The 22,035-nt window shown below is 50.7% G+C and overlaps 1 protein-coding gene across 3 annotated transcripts in view; it reads left to right on the top strand.

Annotated features, from left to right (window-relative positions):
• The first annotated feature begins 1,012 nt into the window (after nucleotides 1-1,012).
• The window catches only part of OTUD5 (OTU deubiquitinase 5), a 28,190-nt gene continuing 7,167 nt past the window's right edge, over nucleotides 1,013-22,035 (top strand). The window contains exons 1-5 of one of the 3 annotated variants that reach the window (XM_082680654.1): nucleotides 1,013-2,368; nucleotides 12,166-12,256; nucleotides 20,277-20,341; nucleotides 20,429-20,585; nucleotides 20,682-20,830. In XM_082680654.1, the coding sequence (XP_082536780.1) occupies nucleotides 1,778-2,368; nucleotides 12,166-12,256; nucleotides 20,277-20,341; nucleotides 20,429-20,585; nucleotides 20,682-20,830 (1,053 nt within the window). In that variant the 5' untranslated portion in view covers nucleotides 1,013-1,777. Of the gene's footprint in view, nucleotides 2,369-12,162; nucleotides 12,257-20,276; nucleotides 20,342-20,428; nucleotides 20,586-20,681; nucleotides 20,831-22,035 lie in introns of all 3 variants that reach the window. The other 2 variants (XM_082680652.1, XM_082680653.1) reach the window with 2 other exon arrangements.

The raw sequence follows: 22,035 nt of genomic DNA, 5'->3' as shown, positions 1-22,035 counted from the left end.
CCTAAACACAGTAAGCCCAGTAAACGTGAGTCTTCTCCTCCCATTAAGTCTCAAGAGCAGAAAACACCACCATAGTCTGTTTATTACCAACACCCTTCAGGAAAGAACTTCAACTAGGGTTGGCATCTGAAGGGAGACGTTTAGGTGGCACTCAGAAGAGCTTTCTGATGGCCTGTATATGGCTTGGCTCTTAAGACTGGCAGGGAGCCCTCACCTCTCACAACAACTTCTCGGTTCATGAGCTCATCTCAACTCCATAACTACTCCCTGAGGTAGTCTGGGCAGGCATTATCATGCCCGTTTTACACATGGGTAACCTCAAATTTGAAACACAATGACCTCCTCAAGGTCATACAGTTGGTAATGGTCCACCGTGCCTGGGACTGAGGTCTTCCTGACTCCAAAGCCTGGGATTCTTTCCACTGCACTGCAGTGCAGACTAATTTATTGAGCACTTACTAGATGCCAGGCACAGCACCAGACGCTTTGCAAGCATTAACTTCTGATCCTTAAATTGGGATTATCATTGCCATTTTACAGAGAAGTAGAAATTGAGGATGGGGTGGGTGTTAAATGACTTGCCAGATATCACTCAGAAGGGGCACAGCTAGGATTAGCTTGTAGCTCTCCATCCGTTCAGTAGCAGGAATTTTACCAACCTTATTGCGAGACGCTGGTTGCTGACAGAGCTGGTTTACAAACTTTGCTCGATTCAGGTAAACACCATTGGGGGGACTTGTGGGGGTGGGGAAAGGCTGTGCCGCGCCTGCGCGCTAGCCACAGGGGCGGGGAGGTCAACATGAGGGCAGCGGTGCGCCGGTGCCAGAGTGGGCGTGTCTGCTTCCCAAACACCCACTGTCCCAATGGTGCATGTCTGTCCCAAGGTTGGCCCGTTCGACTTGAGTGGTGGCATGTCTTAACCAATCACTGCAGAACCCGGCCTGTTGCCAGGGTGAAGCTGTGCCCGCCTCTCTACCGGAGGCGGATTTCTGGTGGGTGGAAACGGAAGTGATGCTTCAGGGGCTAGCTAACCTCTGGGAGTGTTGATATTTTCCAGTCAGTCCGGCTGACTGGGGCCAAGTTGGAAGCCCGGAAGGGAGGCGATTTAAAAACTCGTGCACGGGGCAGGCCACGCTGTCCTGTTGCAGTGCCCCCGCCTGCGAGTCAGAGCCTCGGGGAGACAAGAGCACGACGGGACGAAGAGGAAAGGCAAGGAACAAGGGTGCCGACTTTGACTGAAATCTGAGACAGAGGGCAGGGGAGCGCGATCGTTCGCTTCTGATTGGCTCGTGGGCATCATCGAGGACCCACGCAACCGCTTCGATTGGTTGGTGCCCTCAATTGTTGTGGCGGCGGCGAAGATTTTGCCCACGTACTTCCGAGCGAGAGGCGGGGCTGCGCCCCGGCGCGCCTGCGCAACGCCCCGGGCCCCACCCGGTAGTTCAAGAACCTGCGAGGGGGCGGGGCGAAGAGGTGCTTGTTTTGGTTCTGTTTCCTTTGAAGCCGAAGGCCGGAACGAGCATAGCAATAAACTTGCTGGGCTTGGAGAGAAGGCTACGACAAGCTCGCCGCGGTGCCTTCATCTTGGACTTCACATCCGGGTTCTCCGGCCGCGTGACCCGCGCGCCGCCGACGTTCGAAAACCGGTGCCTCGATCTCTTTATCCGGGGCCCGGCGATCCCGTCGTGCTTCGCGCACTACTGTAGCCCCCCTCATCCGGGTCCTCTCCCGGCGTGCCCCGCGCCGAGTTTGGTGGGGGGTACTCGGCGGTGCCGCCATGACTATTCTCCCCAAAAAGAAACCACCGCCTCCCGACGCCGACCCCGCCAACGAGCCGCCGCCGCCCGGGCCGCTGCCCCCGGCGCCTCGCCGCGGCGGGGGTGTAGGCGTGGGCGGCGGCGGCACGGGTGTGGGTGGCAGCGATCGTGACCGTGACTCGGGAGTCGGCACCCGTCCTCGAGCCTCGCCACCGCCTCAGGGCCCGCTCCCGGGGCCACCGGGTGCCCTCCATCGCTGGGCGCTGGCCGTGCAGCCTGGCGCCGTGGCGGGACCCCGGCCACAGCAGGCCTCTCCTCCTCCTTGTGGGGGCCCCGGCGGTCCCGGCGGCGGTCCCGGTGACGCGTTGGGTGCTACAGCAACGGGCGTGGGCGCGGCGGGCGTGGTGGTGGGCGTGGGCAGTGCTGTGGGCGTGGGCGGCTGCTGCTCTGGGCCGGGTCACAGCAAGCGGCGGCGTCAAGCCCCTGGGGTTGGCGCGGTTGGCGGGGCCAGTCCTGAGCGGGAGGAGGTCGGCGCAGGTTACAACAGTGAGGATGAGTATGAAGCGGCTGCAGCGCGCATCGAGGCCATGGACCCCGCCACCGTCGAGCAGGTATGGGCGGGGGGTGACGGGTGACTGGGTGTGGTGGACGGGATGCCCAGACTGCGTAGGGACCCAAGGAAGGCTATTTGAGATCGCTCCAAGGGGCCTTTGTCTTCTCTCTGAGACTGGCACTCTTTTCTCTGGTAGTGGGGGTGTGAGAGACCCTATTTCCCCCGCCAAGGACTTGGGGTTAGAGGCCCCAGATAAGATGGAGGAATTAAAAGTGGGGTCTGTGATGTCTCCTAGGGCTGTAGTTGTCATTCTGGGCCCAGGGACCTCTTCGTGTAGGGCCAATAGGTAGGAACTCCCCAGGAGAGACAGGCAAGATGGAATGCCTCCTGAGAGGGGAGTCTCACGACTCTCCAGAGGACCTTGGTCTGTGTTCAGTGACTTGAAATTTCTTCTCCTCTGGGATAAGAGTTTAAGGCTTCTTCTCCAGGGAATACAAGTAAGGTGGAGATCTCAGAGATATGAGTGTCCCCAAGATGCCACAACCGTTTCAGGGGTCTGAGACACTCTATATAGGACAACCCCCTTCTCTTTCTCAGGGGGATACAGCACAGGACCATGCAGCAGTGGGGTCTGAGACTCCCTCTTCTAGAAGTCAAGGGCCTGACACACACACATACATACCCCCCTAAGATCCCCTTCCCTATGGGAACAAGGGTCAAAACCAACACCCTGGGACCAGAAAGTCTACTAGGGTACATGAGATTCATCCCCTTCTAAGTGACAAGGGTCTGTGCTTTCTCAAAGAGGTCTGAGACCTCTTTGGAGACAAGAGTCTGAATTTCTCTCTAGGAGCTTAAGCTATTTTTAAGGTCTAGACACCCGCCCCCCCAGCACCAGGCCTGAACCTTTCTTCAAGAAAATAGGACTCACTGTTTCGGATACTGGAACGTAGGATTGCCCCTGCTTATGGACTGGGGCTTTCAGAGACTGGGTCTGAAGCCTCTTCAGGAGACTGATACCCCTCCACAGAGGTCTTTAGGGGACTTTTCTCCTCAGGGAGTGGTCTGAGAATTCTCTTTGGGCATCTGAGACACTGTGCCAAGGACTCTTGAGCTTTCCCTCAAGGACAAGAGATGCATACCTACCCCAGTGGCCAGTGTGTCTCTAGAGGTGAGGTCCAAGCTTCCCCCTCAAGGAACTTAAGGTACTCCTCAGGAGCAGGAGGTCTCCCCTGACCAGATTTGAGCCCTGAGACCCTTCCCTTGGGGCATGGGTAGAGTCCCTGGGGAATAGGGTTCCGCATCTCCCCTCATGAGTTTGAACTTTCTCTCAGCATACGTGTACCCCAGTTTTAGAGGCCTTTTGGGGGTATAAGATTTCATGCCTTGGGGACTTGAGCCTAAGCCCCCCTTCCACTTTGAACTAAGTCCTGCGGGCTGCTCATTACTCTTGGGGACATGGGTAAGGTGGGATTCTGGGGGAAAGAGTCTGAGCCTCCTCGCAGGGGCCTGAGCTTCCCCTCTGGGACAAGAGATCCTTCACCTTAGGGAGGGGCTTGAGCTCCCCCCTTGGGTATGAGGCTCCTCCTCCCCTCCCTTCTCCCCCAACCAGGCAATCCTTTCTCACCAGGGAGAGGGACGGGAAGTCCTCCCCAATGTGGCCTGAGGCCTCCCCCATTGGACAGAAGGACCTGGATGCTTTTCACAGTCATAAGAACTCCCTACCTGAGCCTGCTCAGGCTAGGAAGTTCTCCTTACTTTCTGTGAGAAAGGTGTCAGGTACTGGGGACATGAGGACTGAGGCCTACCCTCAAGAGCTAGGAGATGGGTTGAGTCTCTCCCTGACCCAGCTATGCTTCTAATTTCCTGGATCAGGGAAATATTCTGAGCTTCCTGAATTTCTTTCAATAAGCTTTTTTCTTCCCAGAGACAGGGAAGGGATTTGGGACATCCCCACTGCAGGAAATTCTCCACCCACATTCCTCTCCCTCTTGGTTCAGGTAAATCTTTGTGTACTTCACGGGGGCCAGGGCCAGGGCCTGGTTTTGAGCTCCTGTTCTTGTTCCCTTTCCATGCATTACTACTTCTCCAGGCAGGATAAATCATCTGCCAGGGTGAGGACCAGGAGTTATTTCTTCTCACTGGTTGCAGTAAAATGTGCCTTTCCTTCTCCACAGAAACGAGGAGTCCCAGGAACAGAGAGAAAGTCATGTGCTGCCATGGTGACTAGAAAGACACCTCCTTACATCCCCTTTGCATCTCCTGGGCTAGGAGTCCCTCCCTTGTAATTGTTCCCATAAGAACATGGAAGTAAAGCTCTGTGGTTGCATGATACCTTCCCTTCCCAATGACAGAGGAGAGGCTTCATGTCCTCCCACTTCTTGGGACAAAGGGAGGAAGAAGATGCTTCTTTTTGCTTCACCTGGTTGAACTTGGGGATGAAAAGAGGGGAGATTCTTCCTGCAGCCCTAGGCTTAGTCCTGAACCGTCACTGGGGGCATTTGTAACCCGGAGGCCAATTAGATCCTTGGGAAAGAGGGGAGTTGTTGAGAGGGAGCCCAGATGGTGAATCTGGTCCTTGTGACTACTCAGACTTATTGTCTGTCCTGGTGCTGTTACTGTATCTACTGCCTTTAGGAGCCCTTTTGACATCCTGGGGGTCCCAGTGCTAGGAAGGTGGTGTTGTCAGGGGTTTCCTTTCCCAGGTATGGCTGCCTTGCCGAGAGTCTCCCCTCTGAAAAGAATGGCTTGAGAGCGTCCTGAGCTTGAGGACGCCACAGAGCATTTTGTGAAGGGGGCCCGTGTGCTGAAGTGGTGGGAGAGGGTGGACCTGACACTGAAGCCAGGATGCCTGGGTTCCCACCCTGGCTCTGATGGGGCTTTTCTGGATGAAGCAGAATAGTTCTGCCTGTGCTCTCTGGGCCACAGTTTTCTCTTTGGTCAGGTAAGGAGCTGGTGAGGTATTGTTTAGCTTTGGGATTTTAGGGAGCTCACACCAAAGCCCTTTGGGCCTGGAGGTGACAGGGAACAGTAGGTGTCTTTCGAGGCAGAACTGGGTTCCTCTCCTCTCTCCCCTGCCTCTGTGTTCCCTCTCAACCATCCAAGCTTGGTGGTCAGGACAAGTCGCCTGGTCAGTGTGAGGCTCAGGGTTGGCAGACAGTGATTTTTGTGGCCAGCTATGCTGTGGTGAATAAGCTCGGGGGTTGCCTGTTGGGAGACCTCTTGGATGGTTTGGAGGTAGGGTTATGTGTAGAAAAAGTTTAGGCTTTGGAGCTGGCAGGCCTGAGTTCAAATCCCAGGATCTCCTGCTTAGCTGCCAAAAGTCCACCCATGCCCAAGGTTATTGAGTGTCTGAATACCTGACCTGGCCCACCTTGGACCTTGGCTGATTCTTCTCTTGAAGTTTCCCCAGGATCATCTGGGTTCTTCCTAGGAGCCTTTGCAACAACTGATCTTTGTTGGCAAAAACCCTTCATTTGGCTTCTAGGAACCTGCTGATTCCTCTGGTGAGGAGGCAGAGTGGTATAGCAGGAAGTGGTCTCTGCCTGGGTCGTCTGGGTTTGAGTCCTGTATCTTTTGGTAGTTCCTTTTTCTGGGCCTCAGTTTCTCCATCCATAAAATGGGTAGTGGTGGGGAGGCAAGTTGTACTCATTGCTTTGAAGCTAGTTGTAATCTCTTTAATTCTCTGCTCTCTACTCCCCCCATCCATTGTGAAAGTTTTGAGTGGGACCCCTTGGCTTTGGGAGTATGCTATGAAGTTTCAAGCAGTTACCAGCTTCCCTCTCACCAGCCAGTGCTGTAGGCCTTTGTGTGTGTGTTTTTTGTTTTCTCTTGTTGTTGTTTTTATTTTTTGGCTTCACCACTCAGGATATGGGATCTTAGTTCCCTGACCAGGGATTGAACCTGCACCCCTTGCAGTGTAAGCATGGAGTCTTAACCGCTGGACCGCCAGGGAAGTCCCTATGTGTGTGTTTGTGTTTTTTTTGTTTGTTTGTTTTTTTAATTTATTTTTGGCTGTGTTGGGTCTTTGTTGCTGCGTGTGGGCTTTCTCTAGTTGCAGTGAGTGGGGGTACTCTTCGTTGCAGTGCACGGGCTTCTCATTGCAGTGGCTTCTCTTGTTGCGGAGCACAGGCTCTAGGCACGCAGGCTTCAGTAGTTGTGGCACACGGGCTCAGTAGTTGTGGCCGCACAGGCTTAGTTGCTCCGTGGCGTGTGGGATCTTCCTGGACCAGGGCTCGAACCCATGTCCCCTGCATTGGCAGGCGGATTCTTAACCACTGCGCCACCAGGGAAACCCCCTGTGTGTGTGTTTTTAACAGCTTTCTTGAGATATAATTCACACATCATGCATTTCACCAGTTCAAAGTGTACAATTCAGTGACTTTTAGTGTAGTCACAGAGTTGTACATCCATCACCACAGTCAATCAATTTTAGAACATTTTTTTCACCTCAGAAGGAAACCCTGCATCATCATCATCTCCCATCCCCTTATCCCCTCTCGGCCTCTGACAACCACTAATCTACTTTTTGTTTTGATTGATTTGTCTTTTCTGGATATTTCATATAAATGGGATCATACAACATGCAGTCCTTTGTGACTTCGTTCTTTCACTTAGCATAATGTTTTCAAGGTTCATCCATGTTGTAGCATGCATCAGGACTTTGTTTCTTTTTGTTGCAGAATAATAGAATCTTCATTTTTTAATCCCCCTCACCCCCCTACCCCAGTGGCCTGGCAGTAGGTTTGGGGCCTTTTGCTCTTTTCCGATTCCTCTGCCCTGGAGAGCTTGTGTTAGTCCTTAGCGGTGTGTCTGTCTGTTTCTCATTGGATGGGTTGCCTATGTTTAGCCCGTGGAGCAGAGCCAGTGTTCCTGGGTATTTTGGGGGAGAGAGGGGTGGTCTTGGCACCAGGCTTGCTGGGACAGAGCTGTGTAGCCCAGAATACTAAAAACCTCTTGGCCGTGGGTTCTGGGAAGACATCTGTCCATGAGCTGCCACTGCTACTGCCATCTCCCCCTGCCTCCTCCCCGTTTCAGTGGCAACTCATTCATCAGTAGACAGAGTCAGCAGCTTCCCAGGCTGGGAGGGGGGATTCCAGGCCCCTGCAGCCTTAATTCTAACCCTTTCCCTGGGGGGATGCAAACAGGGTGGATCTTGTGGGATGTGAGCATTGCCACGTTGCCTCACAGCTCACACAAGGGAGTGCTACAAGGAGGTTGTATTTGTTTCCTGTGGTTGCTGTGACAAATTACCACAAACTGGGTGGTTTAAAACAACAGAAATTTATTCTCTCACAGTTCCGGAGGCCAGAAGTCCGAAATCAGTTTCACTGGGCCCAAATCAAGGTGTTGGCAGGGCCACACTCACTCCACAGGCTCTATGGGAGAATCCAGTCCTCTTCCAGCTTCTGATGGCTACTCCCATTCCTTGGTTTTTGACCGCATCACTCTGACCTCTGCCTGCTTCTCCTCTGTGTATGGGTGGTCTCCTCCTCTGTCTGTATCAGGTCTTCCTCTGCTGTTCTAAGGACACTCGTGATTGCATTTAGGTCCTACCCTGATACTCCAGGATAATCTCCCCATCGCAAGATTCTTAACCACATTTGCAAAGATCCTCTTCCTGTAGCATTTACAGGTTCCAGGGATTAGGGCCTGATGTCTTTGGGTGGTCATTATTCAGCCTTCTACAGGGGTGTTCTTGTTTCCCTTCCAGGGCGAGGAAGGGAACTCATTAAGTGCTCTCATACTGGGCAAAGTCCTATAATATTTGAGTCTTCCCAGTATCCCTATTATTGGGAGGCTTGTTATCCCATTTCACAGATTGGAAAACTGTGGCTCAGAGCAGTTCATCACATGGCTAATAATTAGTGGAGTTGGATTGAAACCTCAGTCAGTTGGGTCCCACAGCCTGCTTCAACTTCTGTTGTGCCTTTGGACCAGTAGGTTGCAGTCTTGTACCTTGGATCTCCTGGTGTCAGAGAGCTTTGCCCAACCCCTTTGTGGAGGCTCAGAGATGTGGAGGGAGTCAGCCACAGGTTCAGCAGTGGGCTTGGAAGATTCAGGGTCTGGACTTTTTGTATTTTTATTTTATTTTATTTATTTTTAATTTAATTTTTGGACTGCGCTGCACGGCATGTGGGATCTTAGTTCCCCAACCAGGGATCGAACCCTGCAGTGGAAGCACAAAATCTTAATCACTGGACCGCCAGGGAAGTCCCAGGGTCTGGATTTGACTTTCTTAGGCCTGGACATTGATGTAGCTTATGCCTGGGCCAGCTCCCACCTTTCACTTCCGCCAGACCTTCCTTCCTGGGCCATTTTCCTAAACGACTCTCAAGTTGGCACTTTCCTTGGAGGCTCCTATCCAGCTGGGGAAAGGAAAAGACTGTGCTCTGAGCTCTTGGGACTCTAAGCTCTTTTTGGAGCCCAGGACCATGACCTCCCTGTTTTCTCCCCGCAGAGGGAGAGAGAGAAGGGGTTTCAGCCAGAGCCTGCTTTAAAGGCTGCTGGTGCCAAAGGCAGTGGGTGGCTAGTGGTCTGGCCTCCAGTTCCAGGCCCAGATGCTAGTCTGGCTGCCCCAGTACCAAAGCCTTGCTTGTGCAAGGGGAATGCTCAGGCCTTCTTCATTTTTAAGGACAAATCAGGATTTTCCCAAATGGGCTGCCAGGTACATCTCCATGCTGTGACTCATGAGGCTTCTCTTGTTGCCTTTACGCTAGGCTTTGCTGGTGCCCGAACCCCAGTTCCTTTCTGCCTTTGTAAAATGAAGATAATGCTTCCTGCCACCTGAGCTGTGGTAAGGACAGTTAAATGAGGTCACCTTTTGCATCTGGCACCTGGCATGGGCAGGCATTCGGCTAATATGAATTCATCTTTTTTCTTGGCCCTGCCCTGCTTACTTGCCTAGTCCTATCCAGGACTTTAGCTCTGCTGAACTCATTGCTGGGCCTCTGGCATCCCTGGAGTGACAGAAGTGATCTCTTATCCAATTAACAAGCATTTCTGGAGGTCTTGGTGTTTTACTCCTTTACCCAGGTGGCACCTCCTCTCAAGTGCCAGCCTTAATGACTGGCCAGGTCCCTTCCTCTGTTTCACAGCACACCTGTGTTCACCTCTTTCAAAGCCCTTGCTCACACTTCAGTGTGGACATTGCCTGTTTCCCCACCCCTCTAGCAGTTCATGAATTTATCGAGGTTGAGACCAAATTTGATTCATTTCTCTGTCCTCATTGCCAGCCCAGGGTCTGACTTAGTAGCTGGTTGGTAAGCCTTTGTTGGATGAGTAAGTAGGAGCCACTCTCGTCCTCTTTGATCCCCTGTCCCCTCTCGATCTCTTTTCCCCCCATCCTTGAGGGCAGGAGGTTGCTGTGTGCCCTGCTTTTTTAGAACTACTTCTTCTGTCCAGTCTGGGGTTGTAGTCATAGTTGCAGCTTCCCTGCTGAAGACCCCTGGCTAGGGCAGGCGCCATGGTGCTGGGAGATGGCTGACCCTGCAGGTCAGGGATAGGGGAACTGGCTGGAGTAGGCCAGTCCAATGTGACAGCCTCAGGGCAGGAGGGACACCTGGACTGCTGGAATGTTGTACCCAAACAAGAGTTTGTGCTGTGGAAGCCCATTAAGAGCTTCCAGGTGCCTTTGTCATCTCTGGAAAGCCAGCCACACCTTCCTGGCGTGCGGGCCCTGATGGTGGGGCTACTGGCTATTCCCTTGTCACCCTCTCTTCATCCCCTCCTGTCTAGCCACTCACCTGGGACTTTCTGAGGGCCTCTCAGTTGTATGTCATCTCTGTCTGTGCTGGTCTTGCCCCTTCTTCTGTTACTGATGACCACCTCACCAGTGCATGGTATGTTGTTTAGAAAGCCTTTTCAGGTCCTGAAGCCCCTCTGAACCTCTTGACAGCTGTCGGACAGATCACATATCCCCCGTTTGATAGGCTGAGGCTTGGAGAGTTCAGGTAGCTTACCTGAACTCATGCAACAAGTGAGTGACAGGGCTGGGGTTGGAACCCAGAGCTTTTTAGCCTCTAAACCCTGTGTTTCCTACTTTGCCAGGAATTTCTCTCACCTGAGCTGGCTAAAAATGGCCTGCAGAGAGGTGACCTCCTCTGTCTCATTGGCATTAGCCCAGATCCTGTAAATCCCTAGGCTGGGTCGTGTCCCCAAGGAGCAGCAGCCTTGGGATTTCTGGTCCCTAGACCTGATGCGGGCTCAGGCTGGCTTCTTCTGGTGGCCAGCAGATGGCGCGAGGAGGCTGGGAAAGATCTGCTGCTTCTGGTTCGTTTTGTTTTGAGATGGAAAACGTGTTTTAAGTGACACGGACATTATTTTTTAATAGATTTATTTTTTAGAGCAGTTTTAGGTTCACAGCAAAATTGAGCAGGAGGTACAGGGAGTTCCCATATACCCCCTGCCCCCCCACATTCAGAGCCACCCCCATAATCAGTGTCCCCCACCAAAGTGATACATTTGTTACAATCATTGGACCTACATGGACACATCATAATCACCCAAAGCCCATAGTTTACATTAGGGTTTGCTCTTAGTGTTGTACATTCTATGGGTTTGGATAAATGTATAATGATGTAACCACTGTTACAGTATGTAACAGTATGTAACAGTATGTTTCACTGCCCTAAACAGTATGTAACAGTATCTTTCACTGCCCTAAACATCCTATATGTTCCGCCTATTCATCTCTCCTTTATTTATTTATTTATTTATTTATTCATTCATTCATTCATTTATTTTTAGCCACGCCAGGCGGCATGCCGGATCTTAGTTCCCTGGCCAGGGATTGAACCCGTGCCCCCTGCAGTGGAAGCGTGGAATCTCAACCGCTGGATCACCAGGAAGTCCCTCTCCATTATTTTTTTTAAAAACATCTGAAAATACACACTTGTACAGATTCACTTAACCCCACACCTTTAGAGCCAGCTGTACTTTGGAATTCAGAAAAATTTCAGAATTTAGGAAAGTCACCTGGTATGTGTACTGTGTATTATGTAACACCTCCCGTCATAGTCAAACACCTGAATGTTTCTGCATAGAAATGTTTGAATATTCGCCTCTAGGTGGAATAAATGGGTTCTTGTCAACTCAGGTCGGATTGTGATGCTAAATGAGTTAGATAAAGACTTGATTTTAAAAGCTTTTAGAAGTTTGGAATTTTGGGTAAGGTATTGTATACCTCTTTTTATAAAGGAGGTGGTGAAGTAAAATCATCTGTAATACCAACATTTAGGGATAATATTTTGTTGTGTAAAGTCTTCCCAACTTTGTGTGCATGTGTGTTTGTATACATATGCATATATATATGTTAAATGTGTTCTATCACAAGTGACATCATACTTTGCATATGTTTTGCCTTATACAGTATATCTTGGAATTCCCTAGCTGTATGTGGAGCTCAGGAACTAGACTCTTGCCAGTCACTCCCTCCTAAACATCTCCCCTACCCTAAGTGACTAGAGGGGGTCCCCAGGTGAAACTTCTCGAGGTAGAGCCAGGTTTCCCCCCCCAGGCACTTGCTGGGTCTGGGCCTCTGGCTGCCTAGGGGAAGGCCCAACACTGGGTTCTCAGCATGGTCAGCAGTGGTCAGAATACAGATGGGGCTTCTGCCCTTAGGGCAGCTGAGACCCCTCTGGGAGCAAGTCTGCTCACACAGTGACTGATTCCCTAAAAGAAAGGGTCTCCTCCTGCTTCACATGCACATAGAGTTGTCAAGCAGGGCAGAGAACTGGACCCTGCCCATTGTCCTCTCAGCCAATCATCTGGGCCCCTTGCGAGCTCAGGGGCAGGGCCCTGGGGCGAGGGTACAGGCCTTTCCTGTTGCTGACCCCCACCTCTTCCCTCCAGCAGGAGCACTGGTTTGAAAAGGCCCTGCGAGACAAGAAGGGCTTCATCATCAAGCAGATGAAGGAGGACGGCGCCTGTCTCTTCCGGGCTGTAGGTGAGTCTCTGCCTCAGCCTTCAAGGGCCTAGGGCTGCCCCTGAGCTGTGTCCCAGTTGTCAGTAGTAACCCGTGTGACAGGGTTGGGGGCAGAGTTAGCTGATCTTTTAGGGACTCCAGGCCCCAGCCTCAAGTTAGTGTCTGGCCTCTAGCCCTCAGTCATGAGGCAGTATGGTGGTATGAGAGTAATAACGGCAATAATAGTGATAAAGAAAGTAACATTACTTAGGGACAGATTTCTCTGTCAGACACTACAGGAAACCCTTTTAATTCTCCTCCAAGCTAGGTAAGTGTAGGACTATTGCTTCCAATTGTTAGATGAGAAAAACATCTCAGAAATAGGGAATGACTTACCTAGGGTCAGAAATACATAGAACAGTCGGGAGTCGGAGTCTGGGTTAGGTTAGTCTGAGGCCTCTTAACTGCAGCACAGAGCTGTCGCCCTGGAATCATAGAACTTTTTTTAAACTTACACGAAAGAAGAATAGTGAACCCTCATGTACCCATCATTCATCTTCAAAATAATCGTTAACATATTGCCAGGCTTGTTTCATCACTACCCCACCCACTCTTTTTTACTCTTCTGAAATGAGTATTTTTAAAGCAAAACCCCATCATGGATCATCTCATTTGTAAATATTTCTGTATGTTTCTCTGACAGATAAGGGCCCTCTCTTTCTCTTTTAACATAACAAAAATGCCATTATCATACCTAACAAAATTAATAATTCCTTAATACCATCTATTATCCAGTCTGAGCTAGATCTTTGAAGCTTCTCTGGCTCTGAATCTCTGACTCAACAAGCAATTGTGAGGTCCTGTGCTGGTGTCCAAAGGAAGCTGGGAGTGTGATCTGATCCTCCCTTTGGAGCTCTGATATCTCCCAAGGAAAAGTGCCCTCCAATAGGAGCTTTGAGCTGGGAGTCAGAAGCCCTTTCTTCTAGTTCTTCCCCTGACTCATAACTTCCATTTTCCCATCTGTGAATGGTGTTGATTCTGAAGGGCTCATTGAATCCCTTCTGGGTCTGCTATTCTCTTAGTCTGTGCAGACCCATCATGTCTGTTGGTGGGCTGGACTGACTCAGGCTCCACTTCTGGCTCTACCACTGATTCTTGGTGTGCCCCTGGGCAAGCCCCTCTTTTTTCCCTGAGCCTGTTTTCTGTATCTCAGGTACCTGTGTACCATGAGGCTAAAAGATGTCGTGTTATAATGGTTAAACGAGATTACTTTAGTAAATCCCTTTAGTGCCTGACTTGGTAGACTCTCATGGAACAATAACATTGATAAAGCTTGAGTGCTATTATTAGTGGTGCCTCAGAGCCACAAATGTTTGAGTGGGTGAAAGAAAGTTAGGTGGGGTGACTGGTTGCCTCCCTATTCTACCAAGCAGAAGAGGTTCAGGCAATGGAATCTGCTGGGCTGGGAAAACTCCAACCTTCCTATCCCTGTGGCTCAAGTCCATGTTCTCCCTGGGATGTTTCCTAGAGAAAGAGCTAGGTTTGGGGGCATCTTGGACCAAAGGAAGGCAAAGAAAGAAGACGTGGGGGCCCATGAGGTGTTAGGCCTGTGCCGAGACCTTAGGTTGAATGTGGGCTAAGCAAGGCTGCTGGTGGAGTGAGGGTCAGAGAATGCAGCTGGGCATCTGGATCTTGGGTGGTCTTTGAGGCAGACCTTGGGCCTGGTGAGGACCTGGCTTGGCAGTAACCCATGTCAAGAACAAAATTTAAGTGTGTGTCCATCTAGCTGTTCTCCCCAAACACCTTCTGACCCTTCCCCCTCATTGGGGCCTTCCAGTAAGGGGCCTAAGTTTACAGGAAGAGCTGACCATGACAGGTTGAAGGCCTTTCCCTATCAGCACTATGGCTACACATTTCCTCTGACTGGGCTGCCCTTGGGTTTTCTTCGTAAAACCTCAGAAGCCCCACGGTCTCTCCCTGAGAAGTACATGATCCCCGGGTCTCTAGGCCTCACCTTGAGGTTTCCCTGGGGCAGAGTGCACAGGACATGTGCCTGGGAAGGGGACTTTATCCTCAAGCTTTCTGCTGCCCCTTTGCTTCCAGCCTAGCTTGGGACAGGGACAGGTGGTAGTTACCCTAGGCTCTGGTGAGAAGGGCTACAGGCTGCCACATATTGAATAGTAGAAGGACCACGTAACTGAGGGCTGGAATTGGAGGGGGGACCAACATAGAGACCACTCTGTCGTTCCTTGACCCCGAGTGATTGCTAGGCATTCCTCAGGGTGCTTCAGGTTCACCTGCAAAATTGCGATCATTATCCAATGAGACAGGTGAGAAGATTGAGGCTCAGGAAAGGGAAGTGACATGCTCAGGGTCATTAGTGGCAGAACTGCATGGGAACCAAGAGGTGTCCAAAGGACACATTCTTTCTATGACCCTAGGGAAGCCCTAGCTTCTTAGCTTAGCTGTCAACTGGCTGGGTGACCTTGGCTTTATTCCTTGACCTCTCTGGGTCTTACTTCTTCCAGCTAGGAACCTGTGGTCCTCTACTGTTAGGAATCCTGAGGCAGGTGGGTTTCTACCCTCTGTTTTACCTCTGAGGTCTGGGTGTCCCCAGTGTGAACCAATATCCACTGCTTGTGCCCAGTTCTCTTTTCCACAACCACCTGTTGGGAACTCATGAGCATTGGCACAGGCTTGGGTGGAGTGGAATTGGGAGCCTGGGTCCCAGAGGTATCCTGTGGTCCACCCTGCCCCTGCTATGCTCAGATAACCTCCTCCTGGAAACGTGAGTCTGCATCTCTCTTCCCTCCCTCTCTCTATATGGCTTTGACTCAGCAAAAACCTCTGGCCCTGGCCCTGGCCCTGGTCTTGGCCTTGGCCTCAGCCTCTGTGGGCAGAGTGGCAGCCACATGTGTGTGTGTCTGCGTGGGCCTTGGGGATACAGCTGGGACTGTGCACGTTACAGTGATGGGCCCAGAAACATTAGCGAGGCCCACTGCTCTGGACCTTTTAGTCTTGGAACATGGACTATCAGCATTGGAGGAATGGATCTTAGATCAATTTTGACTCTTCTATAAAAGGGAAATAGGCCTTAAGAGAAAGTCAGGGCCTTATTATCTAGGTCACACAGCCAGTATCAGAACATTGGTGTTTGAGGTTGAACCAGGCCAGAAGGAGAAGAATCCCATGGGCCACCATGTACACCAGCTTCTGTTGACCTCTCTCTGCCCTGCCTCCTTCAGTGTTCCCATCTTTGCAGTGGGCATTTTATTTATCTATCTATCTATCTATTTATTTATGGCTGCATCGGGTCTTAGTTGCAGCGCACGGGATCTTTCGTTGTGGTGCGCAGGCTCTCTATTTGTGGCATGCAGGCTGCCCTGCGGCATGTGGGATCTTAGTTCCCCTACCAGGGATCAAACCCACGTCCCTTGCATTGGAAGGCAGATTCTTAACCACTGGACCACCAGGGAAGTCCTGCAATGGGCATTCTTGAGTAGAGGAGCAGGCATCTCAGAGACCAGGCTATTGAGAGGGCTGAGTTCTGCTGTCTCCCCCGCTGAGGGTGTGCCAGTTGGGGTAGCTGGGGCCACAGGCCAGGTATGCACCACAGCTGCTTGACAGGCAGGTGAGGCCTTATTTTTGGTTCATCTCCTCAGTGGGGCCAGGGTTCCCACTGGGCCAGGAGAGAAGCAGGGAATAGAGCAGGTCCTGTCTCCCCCTACTGCTTTGTACACACATTCGTGTGGTTTGTTTTTAGATTTCCCTGCACACACCAAGCTTCCTTTTCTGTCCTCAGTGGAACTCGCTGTGGCTCTTCCAGCAGGCAGGTAGGCAGGCAGGCAGGCAGCAGCCTGGTAGGGAGGTAATCCCCAGGTGCCTCTAAAACAAATTGTAGGGCCTTGTACTTAAACTCTTTATTTATTTTTTTAAAAAATTTATTACTATTATTTTTGGCTGCACCATGCAGTATGTGGGATCTTAGTTCCCCGACCAGGGATTGAACCCATGCCCCCTGCAGTGGCAGCATGGAGTCTTAATCACTGGACCTCTAATGAAGTTCCCCTTAAACTCTTTAGAGAGTCCAGGCTCTCCTGTCTTGCTCTTCCACATAATTCCTCAAAAAACAGTGACTACATTTTGGGGGACCTTCCCCCAGGCAGCAGGGGAGGGAGGTTGAGACAAGTCTGTTAGAGCTATTGGCTATTCCCCGCTTCCATCAGGCCCCGTGGCAAAGGCTAGGAAGGAGGTATGGAGGGGTCCTCAGTTTGTACAGCCTCATATCTTGTCCAGCCTTCAGTCTTTCCTGGTTGGTGGCAAGGGCATCTACTTGTTGGATGCGATAGTTCTCTGCAGTTGTGAGGGTTGTTGTGTGGGTATTTGGCCTCAGGGAACATCTTTGGCAGGATCTGCTGGTTGTGTGCATGCACATATGCATTTCTATGCTGGTGTCTCTGTATGCTCAGAGAAAGGACAGAAGTAGGGTGTGGGGAGGGAAAGTTCATGCTGACCTCTGTGGCCCTAGTGAGGGGTACAGCCCCTGATATCTGTAATCTCTGCCCACTTTCAGGCCTTTCCTGCATTCCAGCTGATTCCTGCTTGTGCTGGTGGGGAAACTGAGGCAGTCAGGATCAGGCCTGGCCTAGGGAGTCAGGTGGCTAAGGTGATAGCTGGATTGGGAGTGGTGGTAATGTCACCTGGGGCGTCAGTGCTTGAAGTTACCAGTTACACCTTGAAAGCCTGGCCTCTCCTTCAACCTCCCAAATGTGTGACCTTGGGCCAACTATGCCACATTTCTGTACCTCAGTATCTGTCCTGTGGAAAGTAGGGTTTTTTTGGGTAAGAATGGAATGAGTTAGAATGTGAAAAGGCCTTGGTGGAACCAACTGTAGTATTGTACTGAGGATTTCTGAGCCCTATTTGGGTTGGGGACAGAGGTGAGGTAGTGGGGACCCCCTTTCAGCTGGACTCCGGGAGGGGAGAGCAGGTGCAGATTGCCAAGTGCAGTGTCAGCAAGAGGAGGAGTTTCGGTTTCTATCAAAACAAGTGCTGTGAATTCCCCTACCTCTGCAGGACCATTGGGCCCTTTCCCTCCACCTTAGACTCCACAGGGAAATCCAGCTCAGCCCCTGGTTCCATGTGCCACCTTCTCGGGAGGAGGAGGGCTTTCTGGAGGACAGAGGTAGGGCTGGCAAAATCAGACAAGCATCTCCTGAGTGAGGATTTCTGTGTTCTTAGCCCTGCACTGGGTGTTTTTCCTGCCTTATGTCATTCAAAAGATCCTTCTACTCTCCCTCATTGGCAAGGTACTGTTGCTCTGTTTCCTTGGTTCAGAGATGCACATTTTCTTACATGTTGATGATCCCCAAACTAGGGTACATCTTATAACCAGTGAGGTGGGTTCCCCCCTCCCAAAAGCTGTGATTAAATACATGTACCGTAGAGAAGGTGGTATTTTACATTTTATAGATAAGTAGAGAAGGTCATACTTTGCCCACATGTAAGGAACCCATTTTGTGAGGCCTGTTTGGTTGCTGAAGATTTGAACTATAGGCACAGAATGTAGGCTTGTGGACCTTTGGATTCAGCAAAGGTAGAGAACCAGTTCTGCCTTCATGAGGAGGGACAACCTAGACTTTGAGTTTGGGGCTTTCCTCTGGCTGATGAAGTGCAACAGAAATGAGGAAGGGCTTAATAAGTGGTTCCGGTGACATTCTAGCTGACTTGTGGGTGGCTGGCTATCTGAAGGAGTCATCGTCCTCCTTATGACAAACAGGAGCCCTGGCTCTTGAACACCTAGTATGCTTTAGGTGTTCGGCAGACCATCCCCGTAGTCTTAACAATGCCCCATGAGAGGAAGAGGAGTTATCTCCCCCACTTTATGGATAAGGACATTGCAGCCCAGAGTGGTTAAAGGCCTTTTCCAGTGCCACATAGCTTGGTTAAAGGCCTTTTCCAGTGCCACATAGCTAGGAGGCAGAAGAGCCTTTCTGTCAGGCAAAGGAGTCAGTGACAGGGCAATGGGGGGACCCTCATGGGAAGGTTCTCCCCCAACTCCCTTCCCTGTCTACAGTCTCCCCTCTTTCCCCCAACTTCTTGCATCTGGCATCTAGGTCGGGTAGATCTACCTCCCAGGCCTGGAAATGCCTGTTGACCCTTCCCTAGGAACATCTCAGCCACCTCCCTGAGCCTGATAGACCAACCCCTATTTTTTAACCCCTTCACTCCTGTCTCAGTTCCTGTTTACTGCAGCTGCTGACAGCACTGCCTCTTTGGCACCCCAAGTTTATTCTACAGAAATAGCTCCTCGGGCAGCTCCGGCAGCCACAGCGGGTTCTGTGGTCCTGGCTTCTAAGAAAGGCAGCGACAGGGGGCCCCCAGCCTGTGCACAGGGCATGTGACTTGCTGGAAGTGCTGCTGGGGGGTGGGGCAGGGGAGAGTGTGGCCGCAGAACCCACATCCTTGTTTACATCGGTGAAGGGACTACCCCTTCGCGCCTTCACAGCCCCCACTCCCCATCCCTCTCAGGTCTCTGCACCTCCAGGAGGACGTGAGACAGGCATGGGCCCCGTTTTCTATCTCAGAGCGGCCTTTTTCTCCTTATCTCACATAACCCTCCAGGGAAGGAAGGGGAGGGCAGCGAAGGCGTTCTTCTAGCGATTCTTCACAGAGGTAGACTGGCTGTCATGGAAGAACTCTGCAGTGTTCCCTGCAGGACCTGCCCCTGCCTCTGCCCCAGTGCCCCAGGGAGATCCCGTCAGAGCAACGGTCTGGGGAGACAAAGGGAAATTCCCTCTTCGTCTTAGCCAGTGGACATAAGGCGTGCCTCATCTTCAAGCCCACTTTAATTTCTCAGGGAGAAGGCTCCCTGGCTCCCGCAGCCTTCCCATCCACTCAGCAAACTGTTCCCAATTTCTTGCACTGCATCAGGCTCTGAGCTGGGGGTGGACTTGGATGTGAACTGCCCTCTGCCCTCAGTGGGAACCCAGTGTGATCAGGCAGATGAAGTCTGTACGCACCTTTGATAAATCTGGTGATAAGAGGTGCTCTGGAGGGTGGGGAACTGTTTTAAGAATACATTGATATTTGATAAGTAGGCAGACAAGGAGGATGGAAATAATGTCTTGAAAAGGGAACAGCATGTTTGAACATCCTTAAGTGAGGCAGAGGGAGCCTAGTTCTTATTGTGACCAAAACCCTATAATGCCTGGACCATTTGGGCCACAGGCTGCCTTTCCTGAATTAAGCTTAAGTTAGGTGCATATGTGTCTTATCTCTCTTATAGAATACATGCTTCTTGCAGATAGGGGCAGGATTTTACTCACCTCTATCACCTTCACAGTACTGCACGTTCAGGCCCCACTACAGGAAAGGGGGCTCTGAGTGACTGCTCTGTCCCAAACCCAGTGCTAGTCACTTCACACCTATTATCTCATTAATCCCACGAGAGCCCTGCCAGGAAGTCATCCAGCTCCATCCCATGTTACACGTGAGGCATATGAAGGTCAGAACACTTGGGTCATTTGCCTCTGGTCATTTTGCTCACTAGTACCTAGCAGAATTGGGCTTAGAGCCCAGTTGTTTTTCTTTTCCTTTCCTTTCCTTTTTTTTTAACCTTATAAAGGCCATACTGACTCCTGAGAGTCAGGAAACTGAATTATAGAATTGAATCTGTCACAGACTTGACTTCTGTGTGACCTTGGTCAAGCCACAAACTCCCCGAGCCTCAGTTTCCTCATGTGAAAAGTGAAGGGGGTGTATGTGGAATTGAAGGTGCTTAAGGCCACTTAGGGATTTAAAATGTTTGTTGACAAAGTCATCTGCTCAAGAGGCCTGTGGTTGTGTCCCTCTTACCTGTACTCTTGTTCTTAAAGACTGTCCCTGCCTGCCTCTATTTTCATGACCCTATTCCAGCCCACAAGGCCAAGAACTCTCCATGCCTTAGGGTAGGAAAGGGCATTTCCCTGGCCCCCAGCCCTCCACCCCCAAGGATGTTCTGTGACTCAGAACTCTTCTTTGGTGGCAGCTCTGACCCCAGCCTCTCCTTCTGTCCCCACAGCTGACCAGGTGTATGGAGACCAGGACATGCATGAGGTTGTGCGAAAGCACTGCATGGACTATCTGGTGAGACTTTGCAGAGACCTTGGGGCGGGGGCAGAGTGGGAGGATCTCTTCTCTACATAGAGCTTGCTCCTCTGATCTATTCTGCAGATGAAGAATGCCGACTACTTCTCTAACTATGTCACAGAGGACTTTACCACCTACATCAACCGGAAGCGGAAAAACAACTGCCATGGCAACCACATTGAGATGCAGGCCATGGCAGAGATGTACAACCGGCCCGTGGAGGTGTACCAGTACAGCACAGGTACTTCTGTGGTGTTGGTGAGCGACTGATCACGCCTGGCCCGAGCCTGCCCCACCCAGCCCATTGTGGATGCTCCCTCCTTCTCTTTCTCTGCAGAACCCATCAACACATTCCATGGGATCCATCAAAATGAGGATGAACCCATCCGTGTCAGCTACCATCGGAATATCCACTACAATTCAGTGGTGAATCCTAACAAGGCCACCATTGGCGTGGGGCTGGGCCTGCCATCATTCAAACCGGGGGTAAGCAGGTCCCCATGCCCAGAATGGATGCTGGATATAGAGACCAGAAATCTCTGTTGGAGTTTCAGTTTTGCCCCTAGCCCACAAAAATATCCTGTCCCCTCTCTGAGTCGCCCGTAAGGTCTCACCTCTGTGAAGTTAGGAAGTTACCCAAGGTGATCTCTCAGGGCTCATTCTGTGGTCTTGGTTTGCCTGTCTGAGCTGGTTCACCCATCTTTTGTGCCTGTTAAGGGTTGGCATTTGGGGATATGGAGTCACACTTGGGAACTGTGAGCCAGGGCTTGGTCTGGGTGTCTTGGCACCCACATGGATCCTCCTCCGAACCTCAGCAGGTACAGACAACTGTGGTCACAGAGACTTGGAGTGTAGGCCTGGCCCCACAACTTACTGGCTTGGGACCTAAGGCAGATTGTACAAGTAATTTGACTTGGTAGCTTGGCCGATACAGAAAGTGCCTAACACTGGGCCTGGTGCCTAATAGGTGCTCAGAAGGTGGCAGTACATTTTCTCAGCACACAGTGACAGATTCTGATTCTCTGTCTCATAAACAGTTGTCTGCTGGGGATTTTGGTATCTTCTATTCAGGTTTCACTTCCTACAAACAGTAAGTGCTCCTGCCTCATTTTAGGAAACACACCCTAACACCAACACACCCTCTAGCATAAAGGTTTTTTGGTTTTGTTTTTTAAATTTTTAATCTCAGAACAGTTTTAGATTTATGTAATTATTGTGATTATAGAATTCCCATATACCCTCCTATGATTAACGTATTAGCATAGTGTATTTGTCATACTTAATGAACCAATATTGATATATTAACTAAAGACCATATTTCTGTGACAGTTTTTCTGAATTTCCTTGTTTTTGATCTGTTTACAGACTCTATAGTTTTGCCTTTTCTAGAATGTCATATAATTGGAATCATAACAGTATGTAGTTTTTCCAATGGCTTCTTTCAAGTAACACTGTACACTTAAGATTCATCCGTGACTTTCTGTGGTTTGATCATATGTATCTTTTCTTTTTCCTTTTGTTAAAAATGTGAGTGCCCTAAGTTTTTTTTTTAGTAGACTTGTTTAGAATAGTTTTAGATTTACAGAAAAATTGAGAAGATAGTAAAGAGTTCCCATATACCCTGCTCCCCCTTGCACACATTTTTGCTATTATTCACATATCAGATGACTGTGATACATTTGTTACAATAT

The sequence above is a fragment of the Grampus griseus genome, assembly GCF_964374135.1.
Source record: "Grampus griseus genome assembly, chromosome: X".
In the NCBI taxonomy this organism is placed as follows: domain Eukaryota; kingdom Metazoa; phylum Chordata; class Mammalia; order Artiodactyla; family Delphinidae; genus Grampus; species Grampus griseus.
Note: the sequence above shows the minus strand (reverse complement) of the source record. Positions and strands in the feature narration are given on the sequence as shown.